Source organism: Leptonotus elevatus, chromosome 6 (assembly GCF_054856555.1).
Source record: "Leptonotus elevatus isolate MCC_2025b chromosome 6, RoL_Lele_1.0, whole genome shotgun sequence".
NCBI classification, from domain to species: domain Eukaryota; kingdom Metazoa; phylum Chordata; class Actinopteri; order Syngnathiformes; family Syngnathidae; genus Leptonotus; species Leptonotus elevatus.
In genome coordinates, this window is record NC_141244.1 from 5503184 (window position 1) to 5529433 (window position 26250).

Here is a 26250-nt window from a genome sequence, read left to right on the forward strand (position 1 = left end):
TTAGACGAGTGGGGGAATATACAACATAATATTGTAAATACATTGTTGCTAATTTGTATATAGTCAGTTCCATAAATATTAGGACATAGTCACTATTATTCTTCTTCTTTTTTTTTTTACTCTAATTACACTGCAATAGATTTGAAGTGAAATGAACAAGAGGCCCTTTCACTGAGTTTTTCAAAAGCAGTGATTTCCTAATATGACGAAGATGGTGGGTTGTTGCTGAATGAAAGAGGTCTGCTTCCGCTTTTCAGATGACTCAATGTAAGAGGGGTACTATGAGTTCCCTCTCTCTCTCTATCTCTCTCTCGGTCCTTAAATCTACACAATTAATTTCTATGCATTTCTCACCATAACCTCAGAATACACCAGGAGTCTTTATCAGATAGCTTGGTCTAAATAACATGCTATGAATGTTTGTCTGCCCACCTGCAAAGACACACAAATCCATTTGCTTTCATTCATGTTCGCATAAAGCATCACACATTATGCAAGATGTAGGGCTTTTTTATTTTTTTATTTTCAGGTACGGTAAGTCAATTTATTAAAATAGGAGGGGCTTTACATTCGTTCTAGGGTGCATTGGATGTAGATTTACAGACATACACATTGTAGATCGATGCCACATTTAACACACACAAACACACACCTGCATTTTATTTCATCTGGAATAAGGGTGACCTGTGATGTCTTCTGTAAGCCATTATTTGGTTTCTGACATTCGGACAGAAGCGAGTCCACGGAATGTAACACTACCGCTTAGTTAGTCAAGGAGCACCTTTTTGAAATTGTGTTTTTCCCAGTAATCCACAAAAATGAAACAGCAGTTGGTTTGAGCAGGCAAGAAGAGAGACTAAGAAATAGCAGACTTTTTAGAGGCAGTAACTGCACGTTCAAAAACGAGCAATACGCACCGAGGAAAACTGAAATGTGCTGTCATATCTAAGTTACTGTTTCAGTGTTCATTGTAAAAAAAATATTACCACAAATGGTCAAATGACAAACATTGAAGACATCACACTTAGCAGACAGACAGGGAGTTGTAATGAAAACAATAGGACCAAAATGGCTTGACATTGTAAGTGTACTTCAATGTATCACAAAATCAAAACACAAGTTGCTGTTTATGTACACAGCGAGAGTGTAAGGACATGACATAGACACGGTGACAAGACAAAGACAAGTAGCAGCCTGGTCCTTTACCACGCTTAAAAATTGGCAACAACAGACAAGTTTAGGACTTCAAGTTGGGCTTTCCTCTCACAATCCAGATTTGATTCTGCTCAGCAACAGTTTTTGTTGTTGTTTTTAGTCAACTCAAGCACATATACAGCTTTGGCAGGTGTCAAGGGGTCATTCAGGACGCACGAGAGCGGCTTCAAAGTCAGGTTCGGGAAATAACGTAGGCAAGGCAACAGATTGTGTGGCCAGTGATGGGGAAGAGACAACATGGCAGAAAATCTTACAATATTATGTGTTATCACAAAGGTGAGTTTTAAAGGTCACAAGGTTTTATTTTCTTCCTCTCCTTGCCCGCATTACGCATTGTTGTCCTTGTCTTCTTCTAAGGGGATGTGGAAACTTCAGCGTCTGGCTGGAGAAGAGCTGCGGCTTCCCTGTGCGACAGACAAGACATGAATGATGAGTATGGTTAAGGTGTGTCAAAAAGTTCGGGAAAATATATTTTCAACCTACAAACTAAGAGTTTTGCCCTTCTAATTGACCAAATAATCAACTACACTTTAAAACAGTTGGGTCAAAAATAACCCAACTATGGGTAAAAAATGGACTGATCCTGTACCCCACTTTGAGCTAAAAATTGGGTAATTTTCTATAAAGTAACTTGTAATGTGACCCAATTTTTTTTTTCACCCCCCAAAATAAGGGTCATTCTATACAAAACAACCGAGAAAGATGGGTCAGATCGTCTACTTGGGTCAATTTGACCTAACTTTCTTGTTTTTTTGGGGGGGGAAACAACTATGGGTAAAAAAAATGGACGGACCCTGTACTTGGGTCAATTTGACCCAACTTTGAGGCAAAAATTGGGTCATTTTCTATAAATTAACATAGGTAAAGTGACCAAACTTTTTTTTTTCTCCAGAGAAAAAAAAAGGTCATTCTGTATAAAACAACCCATAAAGTTTGAACAAGTTTGAAGTTTCTACTTGGGTTAATATGACTCAACTTTGGCTAAAAATAATAGGGTCCTTTTGTATAAAACAACCCAAAAAGATTGGTCAGGTCTTCTGCTTGGGTCAATTTGACCTAACTTTCTGGGTTTTGGGGAGAGAAAAAAAACTATTGGTCAAAAAATGGACTGACCCTGTACTTGGGTCAATTTGATCCAACTTTGTGTCAAAAATTGGGTCATTTTCTATAAAGTAACTTGGGCAAAGTGATTCAACTATTTATTTTTTTCCCAAAAAATCAACAACCCATAAAGTTTGAACAGAACCTCTATTTGGGTTAATATGACTCAACTTTGGGTCATTTTGTATAAAACAACCCAGAAAAAATGGGTCAGATTGTGTACTTTGGTCAAAGAAAATAAACTGTTGCTTGCTATTACTGTTAAGTGAGCCAAGTCATGTCGTGTTCTTGCCATTTGACATGATTGAATCTGGCATGACAACATAAAAATGGACACATTTTGGAAGTAGGTGAAGGTGTTGTATATATTGTTTTCTTTCCTTCATTTTCAACATGATAGGGGCAAAATAGTACTGTAAACACCTCTACACTGCTACAACCACAAAAATGAAGATATATTCATATCTTACACTTTCAATCCAAATTCACCATTTTGGCTAGGGAGAGGTATGACCTCGTCCACAAGCTGGGCACTCTACCAAATGACTCTCAAGGCTCCTTTGAGTTAATTATAATGTGAAACAAACATGTTCCATATGCAGCAGCTGTGTTCTTCCCTGGCAGTAACATGAATAAATATTCATTATATTAATAATTTCACATGATATGGATAAGCGTTACTCGGACAGACGGATGGATGCATGGAAGGATAAAAAGATAATACTGAAGACTTTTGCCTCTCAGGATTTAGACTCATTATGAAGTTTTCAGTTAGTTTTTCTAATATTGGTTTAATAATGTCTTATGTTCCACATATAATATTGGCTAGTTTCTTTTTTTTCAGTTTTCCTCATCAGTGACAAACGGTTGTCATAATTCCGAAAGCAACTTTGCACTTTTTTCCCCCCTCAATCCAATGAAAACTTTTTGTAGCAGCAAATGAAATTACACCTTTATCGAATAATCTTGTTTTTCCAAAGACCAAAACTCAGAGTTTGTTTTGGTTTTGTTGTCAATGCTGCATCTTTATTACACTTTACTTTTCCCACCTAATGCTTTATTTTATTTTTTATCAAAAAGTGTATGGATTGCTTGTAACGGAAGTCCTCTACATGTGGCTGGTGTATCTCATTATTAACTCATTATTCTTAGGACAGAAGAAAGACCAGGAAAATTGGAATATAAATAGAAAATTGGAATACAAATAGAAAGGAGAAATGAATTGAGACATATTTAAAAGGTAACTAAATTCTATCATAACCCTTCTGTGATTTCTTCAATTCGCCTACGCAAAAGAGATGGATAGTGTGATGCGAGTGAGTCAATGCTAATTAGACACATTATACAAGTTTGTTAGCGATGTTTACACTCATGTAGCTTAATTGCAATTTAGCATCTGCAGATCAAAATGTACCCCCCAGGGAAATTTCATTCCACTTATAGCAGGCGCTAAGCTAACTAAGGTACAGTAAGACTGGCTGACTAATTAACACTTAACACACACAGTATGATGTCAGGGTCTCCCAAACACCCTTTTTGTGCATTTATTTGATTTTGTTCATTTAATAAAAATAATAATAATAAAAAAACTGAACATAGTACTTTTTTTTTTTTATGTGCCACCTGGGCGAACCCATGTAAGCATGCTGAGAACATGAGAACATGAGAACACAGGAAGGCAGAGTGTGTCGTAGATTAATCGATCACAAGAATTCCTCCTTTATAATTCATTTTAAATGATGTCATGAGAGAATTAAGTACCTTTTAAATTCAAAAATGGCCAAGGGATAGACAGTGTGTAGAATTTAGTGACATCCAGTGGTAAACTAATAGAATGCAATGACCAACGAAGCACGCACACTACGGTGCTTCAGAGAGACCACACTTCTCCTTCAGGTATCCGTAGCAGAAAGATGTCCTGTAAAGTGTGTTACATATTATATATATATATATATATATATATATATATATATATATATATTAGGGGTGTTAGAAAAAATCGATTCGGCAATATATCGCAATATTAGAGCGCGCAATTCTCGAATCGATTCAATATGCGGCCGAATAGTTTTTTAAACATCATTTTTTTATGGGAATATTAAACGACTTATTTAGGGTTAGGATTTACACATTAAGCATGGAAGAATGTTATATTAATAGAACATTAAGCCTTAATATTTGATTTCAGTGCTGTTCAAACATGAAACTGACTGCAACCTGAATTTTCTGATAAATAAATAAATTTTCATACAAATCTTACAGTGTACATGTACAAGTTTATTCATTAGTATTTTTTAAATTTGAGCAAAAAAAATCGTAATAATCAATTTCTAGATTTGTATCGGGATTAATCGGTATCAAATCGAATCGTGACCTATGAATCGTGATACAAATCCAGGTACTAGGCAATTCACCCCCTTAATATATATATATATATATATATATATATATATATATATATATATATATATATATATATATATATATATATATATATATATATATATATATATATGTACGTTGATGTGATAGATCATTATTTATTTATTTTCTTTTGCATAATATTGAAATTAATAGTTATAAAATGAATGAACATTGAAAAATCAATTCTACACACTGTCCCTTTAAGGATGTTTATTATTTTAATTTGACCCTTATGCAGTTGGAGGCGATCAAAATGTGGAAAATTGCTTTGTTTAATGCAAGAGAAGAGTTAGACCGATGTTATCTACAACTCCAATAACAAAGTCTGACATGAGTATCAAAACTGCATTTTTTCTTTGTGAGGACATCATTTATAACACAGCTCTTCTTCTTTTTTTTTTATCCCATTAGATTGACATTCAACGTTTACAATGAGTATAGTTAGACAATTCAGTCAAATAGGAATATGTTGCTTTCCAAATTTTTTTTGTGAAAAGTAATTTGTGAAGTAAAATCTTGTGAAGCATAGTTACATTACATTATTTACACAATGTGTTTGCTCGTTGTGATGAAGTTAGCGGCTATGTTAGCCACGTAAGTCAAAGGGGAATTTTTATTAATTTTTTATTTTTTAAAGAACTTGATGATAATGCATAACCACATAAAATGAGTGCCCATTGTTGTGGGCCCTGCCATGAGAACTGAATCTGGCATCTCCAGCGGGATTAGATAAGCACTTGCACAAAGCAATCGTAGGTCATAAAGCTGCTGTGGATTTAATGCGATTAGGATGTTTTCTGAGCTTTTCAACCTTGAACACAAGCAAGTTAGTTACTCACGCTTATGTTGTTATCATCACTGAGGTAGAAACAAAGGATAGAAAAACAATTTTGGACTCTGAGAATAATAATAATTTGGCAACTAATTTAAGATTTTTTTTTTCCAATACCATTTTGAAGATCCTAGTCAGGGAGCCTTTGCCGTCTCCTCCACTGGACCTCTTGGCTTTAGCAGACTGTGCCTTCTGGTCACCCTGGAACAAGGATAAAAGGATCCAGTAAGGATGAAGAAGTTTTGTTACAAAATTTCGTACAAATGAATTTCTGATTGATGAGGTATCAGACAAGCTTGTTTCTGCTACTAAAGAATGAAAAGAAACTAAAAGATGCCATTGGGAAACGTTGTGATGTGTTAAACAATTAGACCTTCACATCCATCCATTTTCTATACCACTCTAAAACCCTACGTTTAGACTTGGCAGACATTGGGGGAGAGAGGCAAATTAGACCCTGCACCGGTTGACAGACAATTGCAGGAGTCATTCAAGGCCTCTCTGCTGAAACCATACACTAGCAGTACAAGAGAGGTCAATTATGGGATATTAATTAAAAGTTCACTTTCCAAGCGAACTTTTCAAGACGAACAGGATCTTAATGAGAATATGAGGATAGATCTGCCAACACAATAGATGGCTGACTTATTTCAACTTGTGAAAGGGTGTATTTGCCACTCCCAGAGTAGCAACAACTAGCTAGCGCTACTCAACACAGCTAGCAAATGTTTGGAGTTGATGTAATGGAGGATAATGGTTTAACTACTACTGTTTCTTGTTTTATGGTATTCTTCCTCAAATATGCAAACTGTCTCCGTCTCTCTGTAGTGCAGTTGGGCTATACTATGTTTCTCAATGTTACGTTACAACATGTATTACAATTGTGTTAAGAGGTGGAGTCAAGTGAAAGTCCACATCTGAAATGCACTGCACGCCACTGGGACATACAATAGCGATAGACAAAAAACAAACAAAAAAAACAAACAAAAAAAACAAACAAAAAAACAAACAAAAAAACAAACAAAAAAACAAACAAAAAAACTGTCACTCACATTCACTGCTATGGACAATTTAGAGTCTTCAATTAACCTACCTTATTCACAAGTGTCCCTATACTTCTGACAAGTTTATTTATAAAAAGATCCAGTACATGGTCTTTTGATTTGATTTTGTGGAATTACTGTTAAAATGTTTAGTGTATCTTGTGATAATGAATACGCTGACCGCTAGCCGACACCGACAGCATGAGAGAAAAAGAAAGAAAAACAATACTAATCAGCTCACAAGGAGTCTGTTCTCTGTTGTCTTGACAGCCTTTTGTGTTCATTTCCTGACACATTTCAGCTAAGCACATTTGATTTGGGCAACATTTCAATACCCAACTGATTGCAAATCAAAACATGTCAAACACAAAAATTATTTCCAATTACATGTGCACGCATTCTCAGGGCTCACATCAATGCACCAAATGTAAATGCCAAGATTCAAATGTTTCTTGCCATTTCATAATGGCATAACCTGATCACCAGACTTCACCTAATTGTTCCAAAAATTTGCATTTACTACAAATCATGTATCTCTATTCTTCTATTTATGCCAGCGATATATAGTGAAAGGCAGATGAATTCAACACTTTTCCACTAGATGGCAGACAGTACATTCTTAACCTGATGGATGGATAGGCACACCACATGCGTGTGTTTACAGTGTAAACAGTCAAAAGTAACCCAATTATGGATAAAAAATGAACCGATCCACTTTATGGGTCAATTTGACCCAACTTTCTGAGTTGTTTTATACAAAATAACCTCTTTTTTTTTTTTACCCATGTAAAGGATTTGACATTTGATATTTATGGGTTGTTTTACGCTGACCCATTTCTTGACTCAAAGTTGGGTCAAATTGACCCAAGTAGAGGATCGGTCCATTTTTGACACATAGTTGGGTTATTTTTGACCCAGCTGTTTTTAGAGTGTACTGTACAAGCAATGTGTGATTTGTCAAATTGCTCTGATGTCTTCTGATAGCTCTATACAGCACACAGCCATTGCGGGGGAATTTTATGCTGTCATGTGCTGTGATGGATTATCAGCATTACGCCCCCAGATAGTTTATTCAATCGGCATTTCAGCTCACTAATAGCATTACTCATTATCAGCAAATTGCAATTTCTACTAGATTTAACTGACATTTAGTTGCAACCCTTTGGTACCATGTCTATCATAATGAATATTCTTTTCCCCCAGCTATGTATGATTTACATAAAGCACAAACAAGCATTCTCACATGCACATATGCATTGGTTAAGTGGGTGCAGATGGTCAAGACAGGAAGTCAATTAGGCAGAATGGCTGAAGTGTTCGATGTAGACTAAAGGAAAACAGATTTACAGCATCATGCGTGAAGGCTTGATAGGATGACCTTGCCTGACCCATTAGTTAAATGAGCCATGATACCACTGTGATTTTTGGCGTGATCAAAGCACCTACCAGACCTATCTTGGCTGCTAGTCCCCTCCACTGGACATGCCCAGAGACAAGAGACAAGGACAGGACAGGACAGGAAGTAAAAGTGAGAAGGAACTGTTAGAATTGTCTTAATTAATGAAAAAGTCTGTCTGAGAGGAGGGAAGAAATCACAGGACCATGCGGGGTGTGGATGAGAAAAAGACAATGGGAGAAGGGGCAGAGGAAAATGAGAACAAAGTGGAGGCTAATGCTAAAATGGACACACTAAAACTGAGAAAAGAAAGGAAAGGTTTTCACTGTATCTAAAATATGTATTTAAATTAGGGGTGATAGGCGATTACATTTTTTAATCATAATTAATCGCTGATTTCAATAGTTAACTCACGATGAATCTTTGAATGAAATTGTATATATGTTATATACAAATATACAATAAAAATATTTTTTCTATGTTTTCATGCTCTTGTTAACATAAAAGTGGATTTTTTTTTTTAACCAATAGAAATATGGCTGGATCTTTTAGTCATTGGTACAGTAATTTCATAATAATTCTTAGAATTGAGTTACAATTAAAAATATGTACTGTACTGTAAAACAAATGATATTGATTTGTGTTGAGGTGATTTTTCTGCCACTATATGGCATAATTGCATTTGTAAGATGTTGGTGACAGGCTGACAGATCATTGCTTGTGAAATTTTGCACATTTTAAAAATTGTAAAATACAACTGGAACCCAGTCTCTGCAAAAATCTGCATTATTATTACATTTATTACTGCTCAATTTTGACGTGGGAGTGTCTGCTGCGTTGTGACTGGAATTCCCCCAGAACAGGCTTTCCAAGTAAGAGACAGTCATTAATCACGCATTAAAGAAATGAATGGCCTAAATTAACTCAAAATTAACGCACTAATTTGGACAGCCCTAATTTAAATATTTACTAGGCTATTTCTTAAACTTAATGCTCACATTCAACTTTCAAACTTGAAATTCAAACCTGACAAGGGGGCCAACGCTTCTCTCATATTTACATCATAATCAATACTATCCATTTAGTGTAAATGTATTCATCACTGTGTGTGACATTTGAAGACTCACCCTTGACTTTGGGGGCGCTGGAGAAACCTGAGAGGGATTTAATGGAAGAAAGGGAAGAGTTTGGACAGAGTTACTGAGAGTGCATACAAAGTAGTAGAGTTTCAAGGAGACAAACGTCTCGTCAAAGTCAATCAGGAGAAGCCGTCAGAGCTGCACTTCACTCACGATGGTGCGGAAGAAGTGGACAACCGCATTCTCTGGCCCCCGCTTACGAGGGGACGTGGCAGAAGCTTTCTGGGGTGCGGGAGAAAGGGCACCACGGAAAGAACCCTGAGAAGAGACAAAAAATGTTGGGCAAACAATGATAAAACTGTTTGCCAAATGTGAAAGGCTCACAAATATCTAATTTCTTGTTTTCGTTAGCAACAGTTCTGTCACTTTCACTTCCGATTTTCAAAGTCATACTTTTACTTTTTAGGATCAAGTTTTGTTGATCTTTTAAGGCAAAAAGACAACTTCTAGGCCAGGGGTCTGCAACCTGCGGCTCAAGACAAAGATGTGACTCTTAAGTCTCTCTCCTGTGGCTCCATGTGGATCTCAATTTTTTTTTATATAAATTATTATTTTTTTATAGATATTTATTTTTAGATAAAATATTATTTAAATGAATAAATTAATTGAATAAAAATGAACAATTAAATATTCAATGTCAGAGTCAAAATGTTTAAGTTTTAAAAAAAATTCTTGTTTTTTTTTAATGTCTTGAAGTGACCATCAAATTTTCAAAAAATAGGAAAAAGCTGAAAATTCCCATAAAATGTTTATGAAATTGCAACAACAAAAAAGTCAGCAAATTGAATATAAAAGGCATAAAAGAAAATTTTCAAAAGTAACCATAAAATATCCAAAAACAAAAATCCTGAAAATTACCATAAAATGTCCACAAAATTGCCAGAAATATCAGAAAATTTATTGCAAAAAACACATAAAAAATAGACACAAAGTGTCCAAAAAAAGGGGAAGAAGAGAGGCAGAAAATTACCATATGTCCATAAAATGGCCAAAAATGTCAGAAAGTTGACAGAAAGGCAGGAAAGTCTAAAAAAAAAAATGTTTTATGAAAATGAAGTATAAAAAATTGTAACAAACACAATATCCAAAAACAGAAGACGAAAGGTACAAGAAAATGTATCTCAAAGTATTGGATGTTGCATATTTTCCCCATTAGGGTGCAGCTCTAATTAGCTCTTGGGGACTTAGGGTTCCATTTCACAAAGCAGGTTCAACAAACACTGAGACTAACCCTGAATAGCGAGTTGACATACCCTCAGAGAGGAAACTCTGAGTTTTTGGTTCCATGACAGCTGATTTGAGGTAGTTTTATCAACGCAGAGTAGTTTTACCTGGAGTTACCACCACACTAAAAACACTGCATCAATGGAGGCCCTATTCGACGAGTCACCATGGTAACGCGGGAAGCAGAGGGCGCCGCGTTTTTGTAACTGGAAATCTTAATGCGAATTTGAACATGTCTTTAGAAAAAAAGTGCAACACCGCCGCAGCTCCCAATACAGGAAGGCAACGTGGGAGAACGTTGCTGAGCGGGTCAGTGCGTAAATTTAAATGTAGTCCTTTGCAATCACAATAATATTACAGGGAAACCTGCTGGAATGGTAGCTCATTCATTTATTTCATTTAGGTGCAATCCTACAGGAGAGAAGTCCACTTGACTTAAGATGAAATATAAAAACATTAGCTTAAATGCTAGAGGGTCTAGAGTTACCTCTTTTTCTCTGGTTCCAATTACCTCCCTTTCTGAAAGAGAAAACGTAGAGTTTCCCACATTTCAGGGTTTATTGATTCAGGATTCTCACTAAACCTGCTTTGTGAAATGGACCCTTGTACATTCGACAACCATAACACACATTTTTGTTCATCACAATGATTGTTTTTTTGGTTTTGCGGCGCCAAATAGATTTTTGCTTATTTATTCGCCTTAAAAAGGCTCTTTTGACAGTAAAGGTTGCTGTCTCCTGTTCTAGGCACAGCATTTTCCCCAGTCTTGGATTCCGGTGACATTATTTACAGACACGCATCTGTACTGCTGTCACTGGAAACATCACAGAGTTCTCAGATTCATCTCAGATGTTAAGTCACTTCCTCGTCATCTTCTTCTTTGTCCGTGTGGCCTGTCTCGGTCTTCACACTGTTTTATTCACTGGCATATTTCCAAATCACTACTTTTGCATCATACTTACAGTTACATGTGACACTCAAACCAAGCAGCAATTCGAGCCTTAGGATCATTTCGTCCTATCACTTCTCAGAGTGAAGGCTGAGATGAGGAAAAGGCTTTTCAGTTATCTGCTCCTTCTGACGGGAATCACATCAAAATGAGTGAGCTAAGTGTTGGAGAGTTCTTTTAAATGGATGTTGGTCAAATTAGAACAAGACTTTGACATTTCACTTGGCTTACTGATCTGGTCCATCCTAAATGAAAGGGCAACATCATGGAAATCCCTTAAGTAGATAGAACTGACTTGACGTTTACTTTCTGTGTTGCCATGGAAGCAAAGGTTTGCTGGTCCTTGTGATGCTCAATCACAAAAATTCAGCGTGCAAGCACTTTTAACAGGGGTGTCCAAAGCCGGTCCTCGGGGGTCACTATTCGTCAATACACCTGATTAACATGATAAGCTCATTAGCAAGCTCTACAGATGCCTGATAACGATCCTGATCATTTGAATCAGGCTTGGTTGATGAGAAAACCGTCCAAAACATGCTGGTTGCACCTGATTCAAATGATCAGGATTATTATCAAGCTTCTGCAGCTCTTGATGAGCTGAACAGCTAAATGTCTAAAATAGGGGTCAACCTGTTTCCCTACGCCAACACACCTGATTCAAATGATTCAAAATACATCTGCAGAGCTTGATGATTTAGATCAGGGGTGGGCAAACTCGGTCCTCGAAGGCCGGGGTCCTGCAGGTTTTAGACTGAGGTTTCCCTACTCCAACTACAATTAACAGGATCGTTATCAGGCTTATGCAGAATTTGCTGATGAGTTGATCATGAATCGGTTGTGTTGTAGAAGGGAAACATCCACAACCTGCAGGTCTCCGGCCCTCAAGGACCGGGGCTTGCCACCCCTGATTTAGAAGTTTCCCTCCTCCAATACGCCAGATTCAAATGATCAGGATCGTTATAAAGCTTCTGCAGAGCGTCATATTGAGCTGATCATTTGAATCAGGTGTACTAAAGAAGGAAAACATCTAAAACATTCTGTTTACACCCGATTCAAATAATCTGGATTATTATCAAACTTCTGCAGAGCTCGATGAGCTGATCATTTGAACCAGGTGTGACGAGCAGGTTTTAGATGTCTTCCTTCTTTAACACACCTGATTTAAATGATCTCAATATCAAGCTTCTGCAAAGCTTGCTGAGCTGATCATTTGAATCAGGTGTGTTGGAGGAGGGGGAAAATTCGAAAACATGCTGGTTAGTTCCATTTGAATCAAGTGTGACCAGAAAGTCTTAGATGCTCCCCCCCTTTTACACACCTGATTCAAATGATCTCAATATCAAGCTTGATAAGCTCATCATTTGAATCAGGTGTGTTGGAGGAAGGGAACCATCGAAAACATGCTGGTTAGTTCCACATAATTGAATCAGGTGTGACCAGCATGTCTTAGATGTTTTCCTCCTTTAACACACCTGATTCAAGTGATCAGCTCAATATCAAGCTTCTGCAAAGCTTGATGAGCTATCATTTGAATCAGGTGTGTTGAAGACGGGGAAACATCAAAAACATGCTGGTTAGCTCCACCTGATTCAAACGATCAACATCACTATCAAATGTCTGCAGGGCTCAATGATGAGCTGATTATTTGAATCAGGTGTGTTGGCGGAAGGAAACATCTAAAGCATGCTGATTAGGGGCCCTTGAAGACCGTAGTTGTTGACCCCTGATCTAAAACATGCAGGTAGTGTCCCGTCAAGGAATTGGACACTCCTGAGCTAGAACAGCAATAATGGTGTATTTCCGAATCAGCCAGGGTTTTTGTTGGAATTTTTTTCTGCTGTTGTTGTCACTCAAGTACACACAGTTTTGGGGGACAGACAGAGAGTGTGTGGTGGTGGGGGTGCGTAAGATGTTGCCTAGGCTGCCTCCGTCGATATACATCCGCTGTTTAATAGGCTGTGTGCCCGTGTGTCTAAAACGGGGGATTGTTTGGAAGATTTTGCCGGGTACTGTCTACTCCAGCGGTGGCCAAGTTCGATCCTCGAGAGCCCCTATCCAGCCTGTTTTCCATGTTTCTCTCCACTAACACACCTGATTCATGATCAGGATCGTTATCAGGCTTCTGCAAAGCTTGCTGATGAACTGATCATTAGATTCAGCTGCGCTGAAGGAGGGAGACATGGAAAACAGGCTGGATAGTGGCTCTCGAGGACCGAACTTGACCACCCTTGGTCTACTCGTTGAAAGTTTTTGGTCGACGGGTGTGTAAGATGTTAGGTGCTTTGATATTACTACTATCCATGCCTTGTGTAAAAAAAAAAGAAGAAGCCTTTCAGTTGGTGTGTGGGCTAAGAAAACATCTGCAATCTAAAACATTTGTTCCCAGCACGTCGGTTAATTAGAGCAACATAATTAATGAGCTTCATAAAGGAATTGAAGATAAAAATGATCATTTGGTATAAGATCATTACTGCTGCAGGCGTTAGAGAAGAATAAATACTTTTCCACCCAGGCAGTATGTTTGTGAGTCATCCTTTTCTCTGACCTCATTAATGTAACAATCATGCTTGTGATTAGATGTGCTGTGTGGAACAAAGAGAAGAGTGAGCAGACCACACATTAGGAGATTATCATGGTTTATAAAGGGCTTTTGATGTGCGTTTTCATAGTGTTTTTTGTTTGAATAGTGCACCCACATTATTGTCGAAGCCCTGCCAGTGACCTCTTTATGATGTTCTCTTAAACCTGACGTTTCTCAAATGTAGCAGTCTGGATGTTGTATGTGATAGGAACTTGGTGAGATCAAAGGAGAGATATGGAAGAACCTCTCAGCGCGTACCTTTGCTTTTTCAGCTAAGCACATGAAGAAAATTTAGCATCTGAGACTTTGATGTATGACTCTCTCCAATACGCATATGTGCTTCTCACGTAGGTTTCTTAAAAGGATATCTTATCATAGAATGTTGAAAATGTACTCTATTGAAATGGTATGAAGAGACTAGAGACAATTTCTGAACAAATTACATCAACGCTGAAGAGCTGCTAACAGCTAGCATGCTAACGTTTTCTGTCGACCCATAATGTGAATTTATTTGGAAACAGCTTGTACCTCACTGAATAGGTTCTGAAATGCTAACTCAATATATAGACTGTAGAAACAGCAACCCGATTAGAGTTGCCAACAGCTAGCATGCTAACATTTTCTGTGGACCCATAATGTGAATTTATTTTTGAAACGTCTTGTACCTCAATCAATAGGTTCTGAAATGCTAACTCAATACCGTAGAAAAATAGCAACCCGAGTACAGTGGCTGACAGCTAGCATGCTAACATTTTCTGTGGACCCATAATGTGAATTTATTTGGAAACATCTTGTACCTCAATGAATAGGTTCTGAAATGCTAACTCAATATATACCGTAGAAACATAACAACCTGAGTACTAGGGATGTAACGATATCCATAAATCACGATACGATATCACGATATGAAGGTTACGATACAATAATTATCACAATATTGTGGGGAGGTTGGCGATACAAAAAAGGTACGTACAATACTGTTTTTTTACAATACTGTAAAAAAAAAGAAAAAAGAAAAAAGAGCTCATACTAACAAAAATAATATTGTGCTTTTGTACATTACAGCAATGCATATAAACAACATACAATCTCTAATAACACTTTGTATTAAGGCACTTACTTGCTAATGCAAGCACACATTGAGTTCCTCCACATATTGACTCGGTTCACAAGCATATTACGATCCCCTTCATCTGACCATTAGTGTGGATTTTAAACATAGAAGGGCCAAAACATACCTAGTAAAAAATTTACTGCACTAAAAAACTAACCACCAGAGGGTGCTGCACAAATGGAAATCAACCTGACTTTCTTAACAGATGTCTGCTTTTAATATTGTGACATGGCGACGGCAATATATTGTGGCAGTTTTAATATCACGATATTGCCGTTATCGTTACATTCCTACTGAGTACATAAAAAACTAAAGCCAGGTAAACATGCCAATGTTTCCAATTTAGAGCAAAGTCAGTAAAGGCCCGATTATTGGACGCCTTAGTTTTAAGAGTGATTTATCCTTCCCGATTTGCTCACCTGTAAATGTTAAACACATTCAATATTTACAATCCCAAATACTAATGTTTGTGGTCAAGAGGCTCACCGCAAGATTGAAGGCCTGCAGGAATTTCTGGAAAATACTCCATGTTTAATACAGGTGACAATAATTTCACATTTTCTTCTTATGGGATGTTTGGGCTATGTGGTTGGGTAGCAAAGCAGAAGCCTTATCTTACAAAGAAAAAAACACACACTTGAAATGTCCCAAACGCATGTAGGAAATTGTGTTATGATCTAATGAAACCAAGGTTTATTCATTTATTTATTTATTTATTTATTTGTTTGGCCACAATTCTACATCAGTTCTCATCAACAAAACAACACCATACTGTACTTAAAGTAAAGCCTGGTGCTGACAGCATCATGCTCTCGGATTGGTTTTCTTCAGATGTGGCCTTACACAATTGAAGGGGGATTGAATTAGGAAGCAATACCATTTAGTGCAAAACCTTCAGGCTTCTTCTTCAGGCAAGGAATAGCAGGAAAAGCCTAGTAAAACACCTGAACTCTATTTGGCCATCAATTACTCATATTGAACATGAGTTTCAATGTGATTGATTCATTCTAAACACAACTACATCCACAGTTATACTGTAAGTGGGTGTGCACACTTGTGCAACCACATCATCTCAGTTGATTTTACTTTCTGCAAAAAATATACTGTACACACACACATATATATATATATATATATATATATATATATATATACATATATATATATATATATATATATATATATACATATATATATATATATATATATATATATATATATATATAATGTAGTTGTACTGGTTATAGTTCACAACACGGTGGAGACAGTTTCAAGTGACACGTATCACCGAATACATAACTAACCCAAATTGCTACTAAACTCCACAAATGTCAACACTGTGCAGTGACCAGACAGAAATAAATAAAAACAAATAAATAATACAAATATTATATAGATTAATAAAGTTTTCTTTGATTTAAAGCAGTTATTATTGTGTTAGGCTCAATATCAATCAAGAACGCAAAGTACGGTCTTGTGAACTCACCAAATCCGGCCTTCCGAAGAACGTGCTTGAGAACGTACTTCCTAACGACGCGAGTCTCTGTAAATTGGAACAGCTGTGTACTTGTGAAATTTCCCCTGACTGGCATTATATTCATGATAGCAGGACGGAATGTATCATGCAATACTGTGCTTTCCTAACAGAGCCGTTAAAGCATCCAACGATGTATTAAGCGAACAATCAAAAACAACATCCGGGTATTCCGTGCGTTCTTGATTTATGGAACAGAACTTTTGCTGTGTCTGATGACAATTCACAAGATTAAAAGGACGTAAGAACCGACAAAAACGGCAATTGACAAATGGTTAGTCTCAATTCACACAGTTAAAAACACATACAAATATAGAATTGTTTTGATTTAAACAATAATATTTTCAGTATGCTGTGCTCAATTGTGAAGCTTTAGGGCTTTATTAACAAACAATGCAAGTGCGCTCAAGCGTAAAAACTAGCACTAAAAAAAATTGTGACTTTCATGCCGGTGCAAAGTCTCGTTTGACAAATTTGGCAGACTGTTCGGCGTTCTGGCATATCAAGGGCATTTCCTTTGACATGTGCCTGCTGCACCGGATAATTTGGTGAATGAAATTCATCTGCTGGACCAACGTCTAGCTAAAACGGTGCCCAGTGATGCAATTGGGTATCCGGCATAGACATTGCCATTAAATGTTCGGTTAACCTCCTCTCTGTCTATTTTTAAAATTGGTTTTAAAACACATGTTAATTCTATGGCTTTTGACTCGCCATGAGACTCGACAATAGTTGGGTTTCCATCCACCCATTTTTATATATTTATTTTATTAAACGCAAAAATAAAACTGAATGGAAACGCTAGAAATTTGAAAAAGGGCCTAAAATTCGGCAAAAAGTTTTTACGCTTAGAGGGGTTGGATTTTGAAGTGTATCGAAAAAAGAAAAATGTAAATTTTCGCTATGGAATCAGGTTTTGCGAATAACCGCTGGCAAGACCAGATACACGTCGCACGTTTTGACCGGATATTACATCACACGTACGTTTGTAGTCCCAAAGCAATGTCGGACGATAAAGTAAGGTAAGTTTGGGGGGATGACAAAACAGAAATCTTTTTGGAATTAATTACAGAAGCAAAAATTCATGCTATTTTAGATTGAAAACAGCAAAGAAACGCTCCTGTTTATCAAGAATTGAATCTCATACAACGTCATCTTACGGGGCAGTCGCTTTCTGGAAGAACAGATGGAAACGGGCATAAGTTGCATGTCCGTTTTGCGCATTTTCAGAAAATTCGCTTAAAAAATGTGAAACAATTGAATGGAAATCTGACTATTGCTTTAGTGTCTTACGGTATCAGCTGTTTGTGCATTTTATTCAGCTTTTCACAGTTTGTTGTTCTATGATTGTTTTTAGAAATGGACAATTTTAAGTAAAAACGCTATATTGTGATATAGGGCTTTCTTTAAAATGAGGTCGTTACTTGGTATTGGTATCTGTGACTATCCAATATTTGATTATTGTATTGTGAGTACCAGTAAGTGCTTTCTAAATAAAGTGAGTGTGTTTGTCTGTGTGTGTGGGGTGTCAGTGGCGTCAGGCATTAGTTGCCCCACCACCACAATATAATAACTTGAGCGTCTTTGTTGCACCAGAGGTTTACCTGAACAATTTGGAGTTGCTGCACACTTAAGAGGCTCAAAGCGACGTATGTGTTCTCTAAAAAAATTTACAGTCTGCAGCTGTTCAATGCAGATGAAGCAATTAAGAACCAAACACCTGCCGGCATGTTGCAAAGGATAAACTGCAACCCTGCATCAGGTACACCGTAAAATACTTCACAGGTGCATCAGAGATTGCACTTGAGTTGTACATGTGATTTTATGAATATTACTGTTTATATTATTTAGAATTTTTAAATGGTACATTATTGCTGTTTGTGACTGATAATATTCAGATATGTTACTAGCCACCATTTCCTCTACACAACAAATTTGTCCCTAGGTTGAGGATGAAATGTATGAAAAATTATAACTACACAAATAGAACAGCGTGTTCTGGTGAGGAGACATGACAAGTTGGACACCACATCTGAACAGGACCCAGTTTCCACGATTATGAATGCAAAGTGAATAAAATGCCATAAAATATCAAATGCGGTTAGATTTGGTTGTTTAGGTTTAGTGCACACTATTATCAAATTAATATAATAATTGAATTGTTATCTTCCTCCAAATACAGTGGTGTGATAAATTAAGGGCTAGTAGTGATAGGATTTCTCAAATTCTCTTCAGACAACTGAAATAATTAAATCATCTTCATAGACATTTTAGAAACAAAAAAAAAGTACTTTTGTAAGTTTTTCTATTAACTACACTATGGTATGAGAAATGACATAAAGCAACTTTGTTTTTCATTATGGGGTAATCATTGATAACGCCTTTTGTTCTGACTTGAGCCTTCAAAGACACTCACTGATCATAAAATATACACAAAGGTATAAACAGTGTTGGAACATGTTGTTTTTATAGGTGAAAATCAAATGCCTATAATAGGTGCATTGCTTAAGAACAGTGTGAAAGTGTTACATGTCTTGCTTTGATAAAGTTACGATTAAAAAAAAATAGTTCAACAGTTATTTTTTGTCAGTAGTTAGAACACAAGGTTAAAAAAAAGTTAGGCTATTCTTATTTTAACAGAAGAACATGTAAGACAATCAGATAGCAAAACAAAACAAGCAAAAAGTTATCAAGGTGTTGTTAAATATTTTTAATCAAGCAGTAATTCAAAAGCTGAGGACATGATCAGGTTAGGAACAGTTGACTGGTCACAGCAAGCAAATACAGTACAAGTATCCACTGTGAAGTTGACACTCAAAGACGTGAACCTGAGGCAAGCGACTGATGTGAGGGAGGGAGAGTGTGCCTCTGCTCCCTCCTCCATCCAAGACACTAGGGTTAAAATACAGTCTCATTTGGGTGTGAAAGTGAGCTATTTTGCTATAACCAGATTCAGATAACCACTGCTCAACAGGACAAATTTTTTTCCGCTATTCAAGTCTTTCTTTTTGTTAAAAGCTAAATATAATGGCTTCTCCCACTGTACATTTAGCGATAAAATGCAAAATTTTCCTGCAGCTGACAAGAGGCCAGTTTTTCACCATTTTGCAATGCACGTTATATGGCCATATAGAGCAAATCGAAGTTGCAAACCCTTCGAATTAAAGACAATGGGAAATAGTTCCACACTTGCAAACCTTTTGTCATTAAACAGACATGGATATTTAAAATCCAAGAAAACATCTAGACAAATATATCTTACACAGGCTAAAGTCTGATTTAAAGTTTTTGTGCAGTAATTATATCAAAAAAATATCTTCATACTGAATCATTGACGTGAATGAAAAATTACAGCATAAAGTGCTGCTTCCTTTTGGCTTGAGGCAACAGAGGTGGGCCAACTGCATCTTACTTGAAACATATACTGATTATATGAAGGCAAACGCTTGGTGAGAACATTTATATCAATATCTACATTTTAGATTAAGTTACTGTATGCAAGCTACATAATGAGAAAATCCAACCAATACTGCTGCAAAAATCGTATGTTGCCTAGCATGAAATTCAGTGTGTTCCCTGACAAGCTTATGATCTTACCAAAGCGGGGGGAAAAAAAGTCATTAACATAAATGAAAAAAAGATCTATGGCAAATGTCTAATAATTGCTATCCTGACTATTTCCCAGAATGCTTGTTGACATCACATCATTAGGTGGCAGGGAAGATTATATTTTCAAAGCATACTGATATGTGCTCTGCAGGGAAAATAATTAACCAGTGGGCAGCAGTTGGTGGCACAATTACTCCCTTGTAATTGTAAGTCATCATGTTAAAAGAAAAGAAAAGAAGAAGGGGCAAACAATGAGGCCAATATCTGTGTCCTCTTTCTGACTGAACTACAAGAGGATTGTTTTGGATTCAGCTTCAGTGTATCACAGCTGTGGTGTCATAGCTGAGGACATTGAGGAGACATCGGTCTGTCATGTTTGGAACTGGAAACTCGTCAATGCTGCTAACTACTGTAGCCAGAAAGACAGCCACTAAATGAAACATCGTTTTGCTATTTACCAAACAACGTACATCATAATAGTGCAACAGAGTAGTTACTGATAGCAAAATGTTGGGATCCTGACAACACACGACCGCAGAAAGTCATGCAGACTGAAATACTGTGTAACAAATACACTTCGGTACAGAAGTATTTGGATAATGATTTTTGCCTTTCCTCCGTTCACCATGGTCTGGACTTATGACATGTCATAGTTACAATCAGTTGCGCAATGAACTGAATGTGCAAGTCACCACGCGAGTAAAGGAGTAAAGTGGTTGGCTGTTTTTCATTTCAAAACGCGAACCTTAATAGGTCAAGCCAAAAAGAAAAGAAGAAGATTTTATATTTATGAAAAACAACCATTCCATCTCATATTTACACCTAAGGCCAATTCAGTCTTCAATGAACCAAACTCTTTGAATGTGTTTGGGCGGCGTACCTGCAAAAACACAGGCAAAAGTACGGAAGAGGATTAGGGCCAGTGAAGACAGGGGAAAAAAGGCTAGCAGGATTCTCACTTCATTCTCAGAATTCTCACTTTAAGTCAGAATTCTGAGATACTTTAATCTCAGAGTTCTGACTTTAAAGTGAGAATTCTCACTTTAATTCTGAGATTCAAGTCAGAATTCTGACTTTAACAGTGAGAATTGAGACAATTCTCACTTTCAAGTCAGAATTCTGTGAATAAAGTGAGAATTCTGAGAATAAAGTCATAATTCTGACTTTAAAGTTGGAATTTTCACTTTAAAATCAAAATTGTGACTACAGAAAAGTCAGAATTCTGAGATTAATGCCATAACTCTGACTTTAAAATCAGAGTTCTGAGAATAAAGTGAGATTCCTGCCAAACTTTTTTTTCTCTCTCTTCACTGGCCCTAATTGTCTTCCATACAGAAGTGCTAATCTCTTGTCCGGTGTACTGCTGTGACATGAATCACATTTCCAAATTCTGCCTATGAATCACATAAATCATAAAATTGGAGGTCAACTGCATAAAATGGTTGTAGTTCATCAATGTAAATGCCATTTTTTTGTGAAACCTCTTGAATATTCAATTCAATTTAATCATACTGTATATTAACATGTTTAGTTCCATTGTGATGTACGCCAAGGCAAAAAATATTCAAACACTTTCATTGTCCAAATACTTCTGGATGTATAGTATGTTGTGGAGTAGTGCATCATAAGATATCTAATAAAAATCATGCTTCACCAAATTTTGTGATTTGTTAGACAGGTAATATCAGCCCACAAAATTTGGTGCTTTGCTTTTATTGGGCTGCAACATTATGCTCCTCAGGTTTTCACACTTCAGCTTTAAAAGTTACTAATATTGGCAACAAGTTAGATCCCAAACATGTAGTACGTTGGCTCTTAAATCCAGATTATAAAATGTTTAAATAAACAGAGGCATTGCAATTATATCGCCTGTACATTAACTAAATGCAAGCAAACAATAATACCACAGATTTTAGTACCATTCAAACAAATGCACTATAACATAGAAACATCCGTAAATGATTCAAAATCACAACATTTGTAATAATAATAATAATACAGTAAAAGCATTACAACCAACCCCAGCCAAAGTTATTTCTATGAAAATTCACATCTCAAAGATAACAACGGACTCTGAAATTGAACGGAAACACCAAAGACGATTTTCTTTGCACCAAATTATTTTGAGATTTGTTAAAGCGCCAAAAGTAAAAAGTGTTTCTGGAAGAAATTGATAGAATGAACTGAGATACTTGGGAAGTTTTCACTTAAACTCTCCCTGCACCCTCACCTTGCTCTTCTTCTTTTTGTCGGCTCCAAAGAATTTCCCAATCTGATCCAGAACGCCGGGGTTCTTCTTCCTGCGGCCCAACCCGAAGGCGGCCTGTGCGGAGCTGCTTGCAGATGCCATATTTGAGAGTTGGAATTAGTGGTGATGTTGACAAAAGTGAGGCTTCACGTCTCTCAACGGCGGAGATGGAAGAGGGAGGGAGGAAAGGCTAGTCTAGGTCCTGCTCAAGGTTTTCCGACCCGCACTCTGAAGCCGCTCCGCTGTGCTCCTGGATAGTCTGCAGCTCGTCTGATTCTGAGGGTCGGTCTTTGAAGGTGTTGTCCTCTCGGCCCGGGGCATCTCGGGAGAAGAGGCGGGCCAGGTGGGGGCGCGGTGTGGCGGCGTCAGCGTCAGCTGTGCTGGCAGAGGTCCAGGCCGAGCGGGGGCCCTCAGCGCCCGTGGAGTCAGTCACCGCCGGCTTCTCCGAGATGCAGGCATTGTTCTGGTTGGCATCTGTCTCACCCGTTCCTGCAAAGAAACAACAGGGGTCACTTATGGGCTCAGGCCTGCATGGCACACAGCACACTGCAGTATCACAATGGGCTCTTTTGACGACACTAAGGTCTTCCTGCTGCTGGGTTAAGAGGTCCAAAAACATCAGCATTTGAACTTGAATGAACCTTGCCTGACCTCCTTTTTCTCAGTCTGATCTTAACTATACAGCGCCGTGGAAAAGTATTTGTCCTCTTCTCAAATTATTACTTTTCCCCCACGAGGTTTCAAATAAAATAAATACAAATATCAGACAAAGATAACCCAAATAGACATAGAATATAGTTTTTACATGGTGATTTGATTTATTAAAGGGGAAAAACGGATTCTAAGGTACCGGTCTGTGTGAAAAAGTACTTGACCCGCTTGATAAAATGATGAACTAATTGTGGCTAATCATATTTTGGGGAAAGCAGAGTTAATTTTCACTGACCAGCCTGATTAACTCCAGACGTGTTCAATCAAGAAGACACTGACCCTGCTGGACCAAATTTAGTCAGCCTAAAGATCTCAAAAAGCTTTGACAAAATGCCACCATTTAAAATAAATACAAAAACAGGTGAGAAATAAAATAATTGACATCTATCAGACAGGAAAGGGTTACAAAGCCATTCCTAAAGCTTTAGGGCAGGCTTTCCCAATCCTGGTCCTTGAGGGCTGGAGTCCTGCAGGTTTTAGATGTTTCTGTCCTTCAACACACCGGATTTATAAAATACGGTAAGCTCATCAGCAAGTTCTGCAGAAGCCTGATAACAATACTGATCTTTAGAATCAGGAGGACCGGGATTGGGGAAGCCTGCTTTAGGGCTTCAATGGACCACGATGTGAGCCGTCATTCAAAAAACGAGAAAAGATGTAACAATGGTGACCATTCGCAGGAATTACCTAACTACTCAAAGAGCAAAGCAACAATTCATCACAGAGGAATTGCTGGCCGCCCTCGCCTCAGTTATGGTCAGTGTTGATGGGTCAACAAAAAGGAAGAGACTGGACATCCATGACAAAGTCCCAAACAGAAAACCACTGCTTACCAATAAGAGCACAAAGGCTCATCTTACTTTTGCAAAGAAAACATTTGATTGATTTCCAAGACTTTTGGGAGAATATTATAATGGACTGACAAAATGCAAGTTGAAATTTTTGGAATGAGTGTGTCTCGTTACATATTGCGGAAAAAAACATCATACCAACAGTGAAACATGCTGGTGGTAATGTGATAGGCTGAGGCTTCTTTGATACTGCAAGGTCTGGACGATTAGCTATAATTGATGGAATTTTTCCGTTTACCAGGAAGTCCAAAGGGATGATATTTGGCACTAAGCTTGTGACCTGAAACTTAACTGCACTTGGGTTCTACAGCAGGACAATGACCCAAAGCAAACCTTACCCATCAAACTGTACATTATATGTTTTTGGACTGTGGGAGGAAGCAGTAGACCCCACACAGAAAGGCCCAAGATACGATTTGAACACATAACCCTTTTTTTCTGTGAGTTTCACTAATGAACAATGTGGATATTTGACTGTTTGCTGGACATATGCTAGCTCAGGGCGGGGTCCTTGGCGAACTGATCCCCGGCTACAGAAGCTATCTCTTGGGACATGGAATGTCACCTCTCTGGCGGGGAAGGAGAAGGATGAGAAGTTCCGACTAGATATAGTCGGACTTGCCTCCACGAACTGCTTGGGCTCTGGTACCAGTCCACTTGAGAGGGGATGGACTCTTTTCCACTCTGGAGTTGTCCACGGTGAGCGGCGCAGAGCAGGTATGGGCATACTTCTTGCCCCCCAGCGGGTGAGGGGACATGTCCTGACTTTTTGTGCTTATGCACCAAACAGCAGCTCAGAGTACCCACCCTTTTTGTCCTTGAGTCCTTGTAGGGGGTGCTGGAGAGCGCTCCCCCTGGGGACTCCTTCGTTCTACTGGGTGACTTCAACGCTCACGTGGGCGATGCCGATGACAGTGAGATCTGGAGGGGCGTGTTCCGCGACTCCATTGTTGAGCTGGCTAATTGGAGCAGTGGTCGTAAGGGGGTTGGTGCCTGTCGTGGCGGCAATCCCCGTACCTGCTGGAGGACACCAATAACTAGGCTTCCATTCCCCATTTTAGTGGTTGATATGTAAATGAATTTAAAAAATAAATAATAAATTTTCCTTTCTTATATATAATTCTTATAACATTTGCTACAAAAAACAGGAGTGACTTTACATTTGTCCCCTTTCAACAGCAGGCAAACACTGAACAAGAATAATATTCAGAGTCATAGTATAGCAGTTTTGTTTTCATCAGTCATCTGAGCTTCAGTGTCAATTGTGTGGTTTTCCCAAGGGGAAGATGGTTGGAAGGCCTCACTATAAGAGCTGGACCCTCTGTGTTGAACAAAATAATATTCACATAAAAGAAAAGCATGTCAACCCCCCCCCCCCTCCTCAGTGTTTTCATTTAAAGTTATGTAAAATAATTGACTTGTTTTGCCAGCCGCTGCTTGTTGCAGACAGTTCTTGTTACAGTACAATATCTTCTAAATATATATTGAGTCACTTGAACTTGATAGCAAGTCAGAGAGTCAATTGGCCGAGGTATACCCATTTTTGCTCCTTTAGCTAACATCTTTCAAATTGACATAGGAGGAAACATACAATAAATAGTTTTACTTCTACTCAGCAAGTACATTTCAGAGCCTCTACTTTTTTTCCCGTCCTTTTACTTGAGTAATTATTTAAGTGAGTATTGTGTAATTATTTAAGTGAGTATTTTTACTTTTACCAAAGTTGTTTTTATTTCACAAGTAATTGTACTTTTCCTCAAGTATTGAATGGCAGTACTTTCCCATCTCTGTCCAAATCCGAGATCATGGTCCTCAGTCGTACAAGGGTGGCGTGCCCTTTCCGGGTCGGGGATGAGATCCTGCCCCAAGTGGAGGAGTTCAAGTATCTTGGGGTCTTTTTCACGAGTGAGGGCAGGATGGAGCCGGAGATCGACAGGCAGATCGGTGCAGCGTCTGCAGTGAGGCGGATTCCGTATCGGTCCGTTGTGGTGAAGAAAGAGCTGAGCCGAAATGCAAAGCTCTCGAATTAATGGTCGATCTACGTTCCTACGCTCACCTATGGTCACGAGCTGTGGGTCGTGACCGAAAGAGCAACATCCCGAATACAAGCGGGCAAAATGAGTTTCCTCCCTTAGAGATAGGGCGAGAAGCTTGGTTATTCGGGAGGGAGTCGAGCCTCTGCTCGCCCGCATTTAGAGGAGCCAGTTGAGGTGGCTCAGGCATCTGGTTCGGATACTTCCTGAACGCCTCCCTGGAGAGGTGTTCCAGGCACGTCCCAC

At 38.0% G+C, this 26250-nt stretch overlaps 2 protein-coding genes across 5 annotated transcripts in view; both read right to left on the bottom strand.

Moving 5' to 3' along the window:
- Positions 1-1465: 1465 nt before the first annotated feature.
- On the bottom strand, positions 1466-22541 carry LOC147171865 (myelin basic protein-like). 4 transcript variants are annotated; one of them, XM_086078066.1, is made up of 7 exons: positions 22392-22541; positions 9304-9408; positions 9139-9165; positions 8062-8091; positions 5690-5773; positions 5580-5598; positions 1466-1619 (listed from the first exon to the last, which is right to left on the bottom strand). In XM_086078066.1, exons 1-6 carry the CDS (start codon positions 22509-22511, stop codon positions 5596-5598), a joined length of 369 nt encoding a protein of 122 aa, XP_085934192.1. In that variant the 5' UTR covers positions 22512-22541; the 3' UTR covers positions 1466-1619; positions 5580-5595. The 4 variants fall into 4 exon arrangements, with proteins under 4 accessions (XP_085934192.1, XP_085934194.1, XP_085934191.1 ...); XM_086078068.1 differs by lacking the exon at positions 8062-8091; XM_086078065.1 differs by lacking the exon at positions 5580-5598.
- Positions 22542-22599: 58 nt separating this feature from the next.
- LOC147171866 (myelin basic protein-like) overlaps positions 22600-26250 on the bottom strand; it is a 53262-nt gene continuing 49611 nt past the window's right edge. Inside the window, exon 4 of the mRNA XM_086078064.1 lies at positions 22600-22898. Coding sequence (XP_085934190.1) covers positions 22600-22898 — 299 coding nt within the window. The remainder of the gene's footprint in view (positions 22899-26250) is intronic.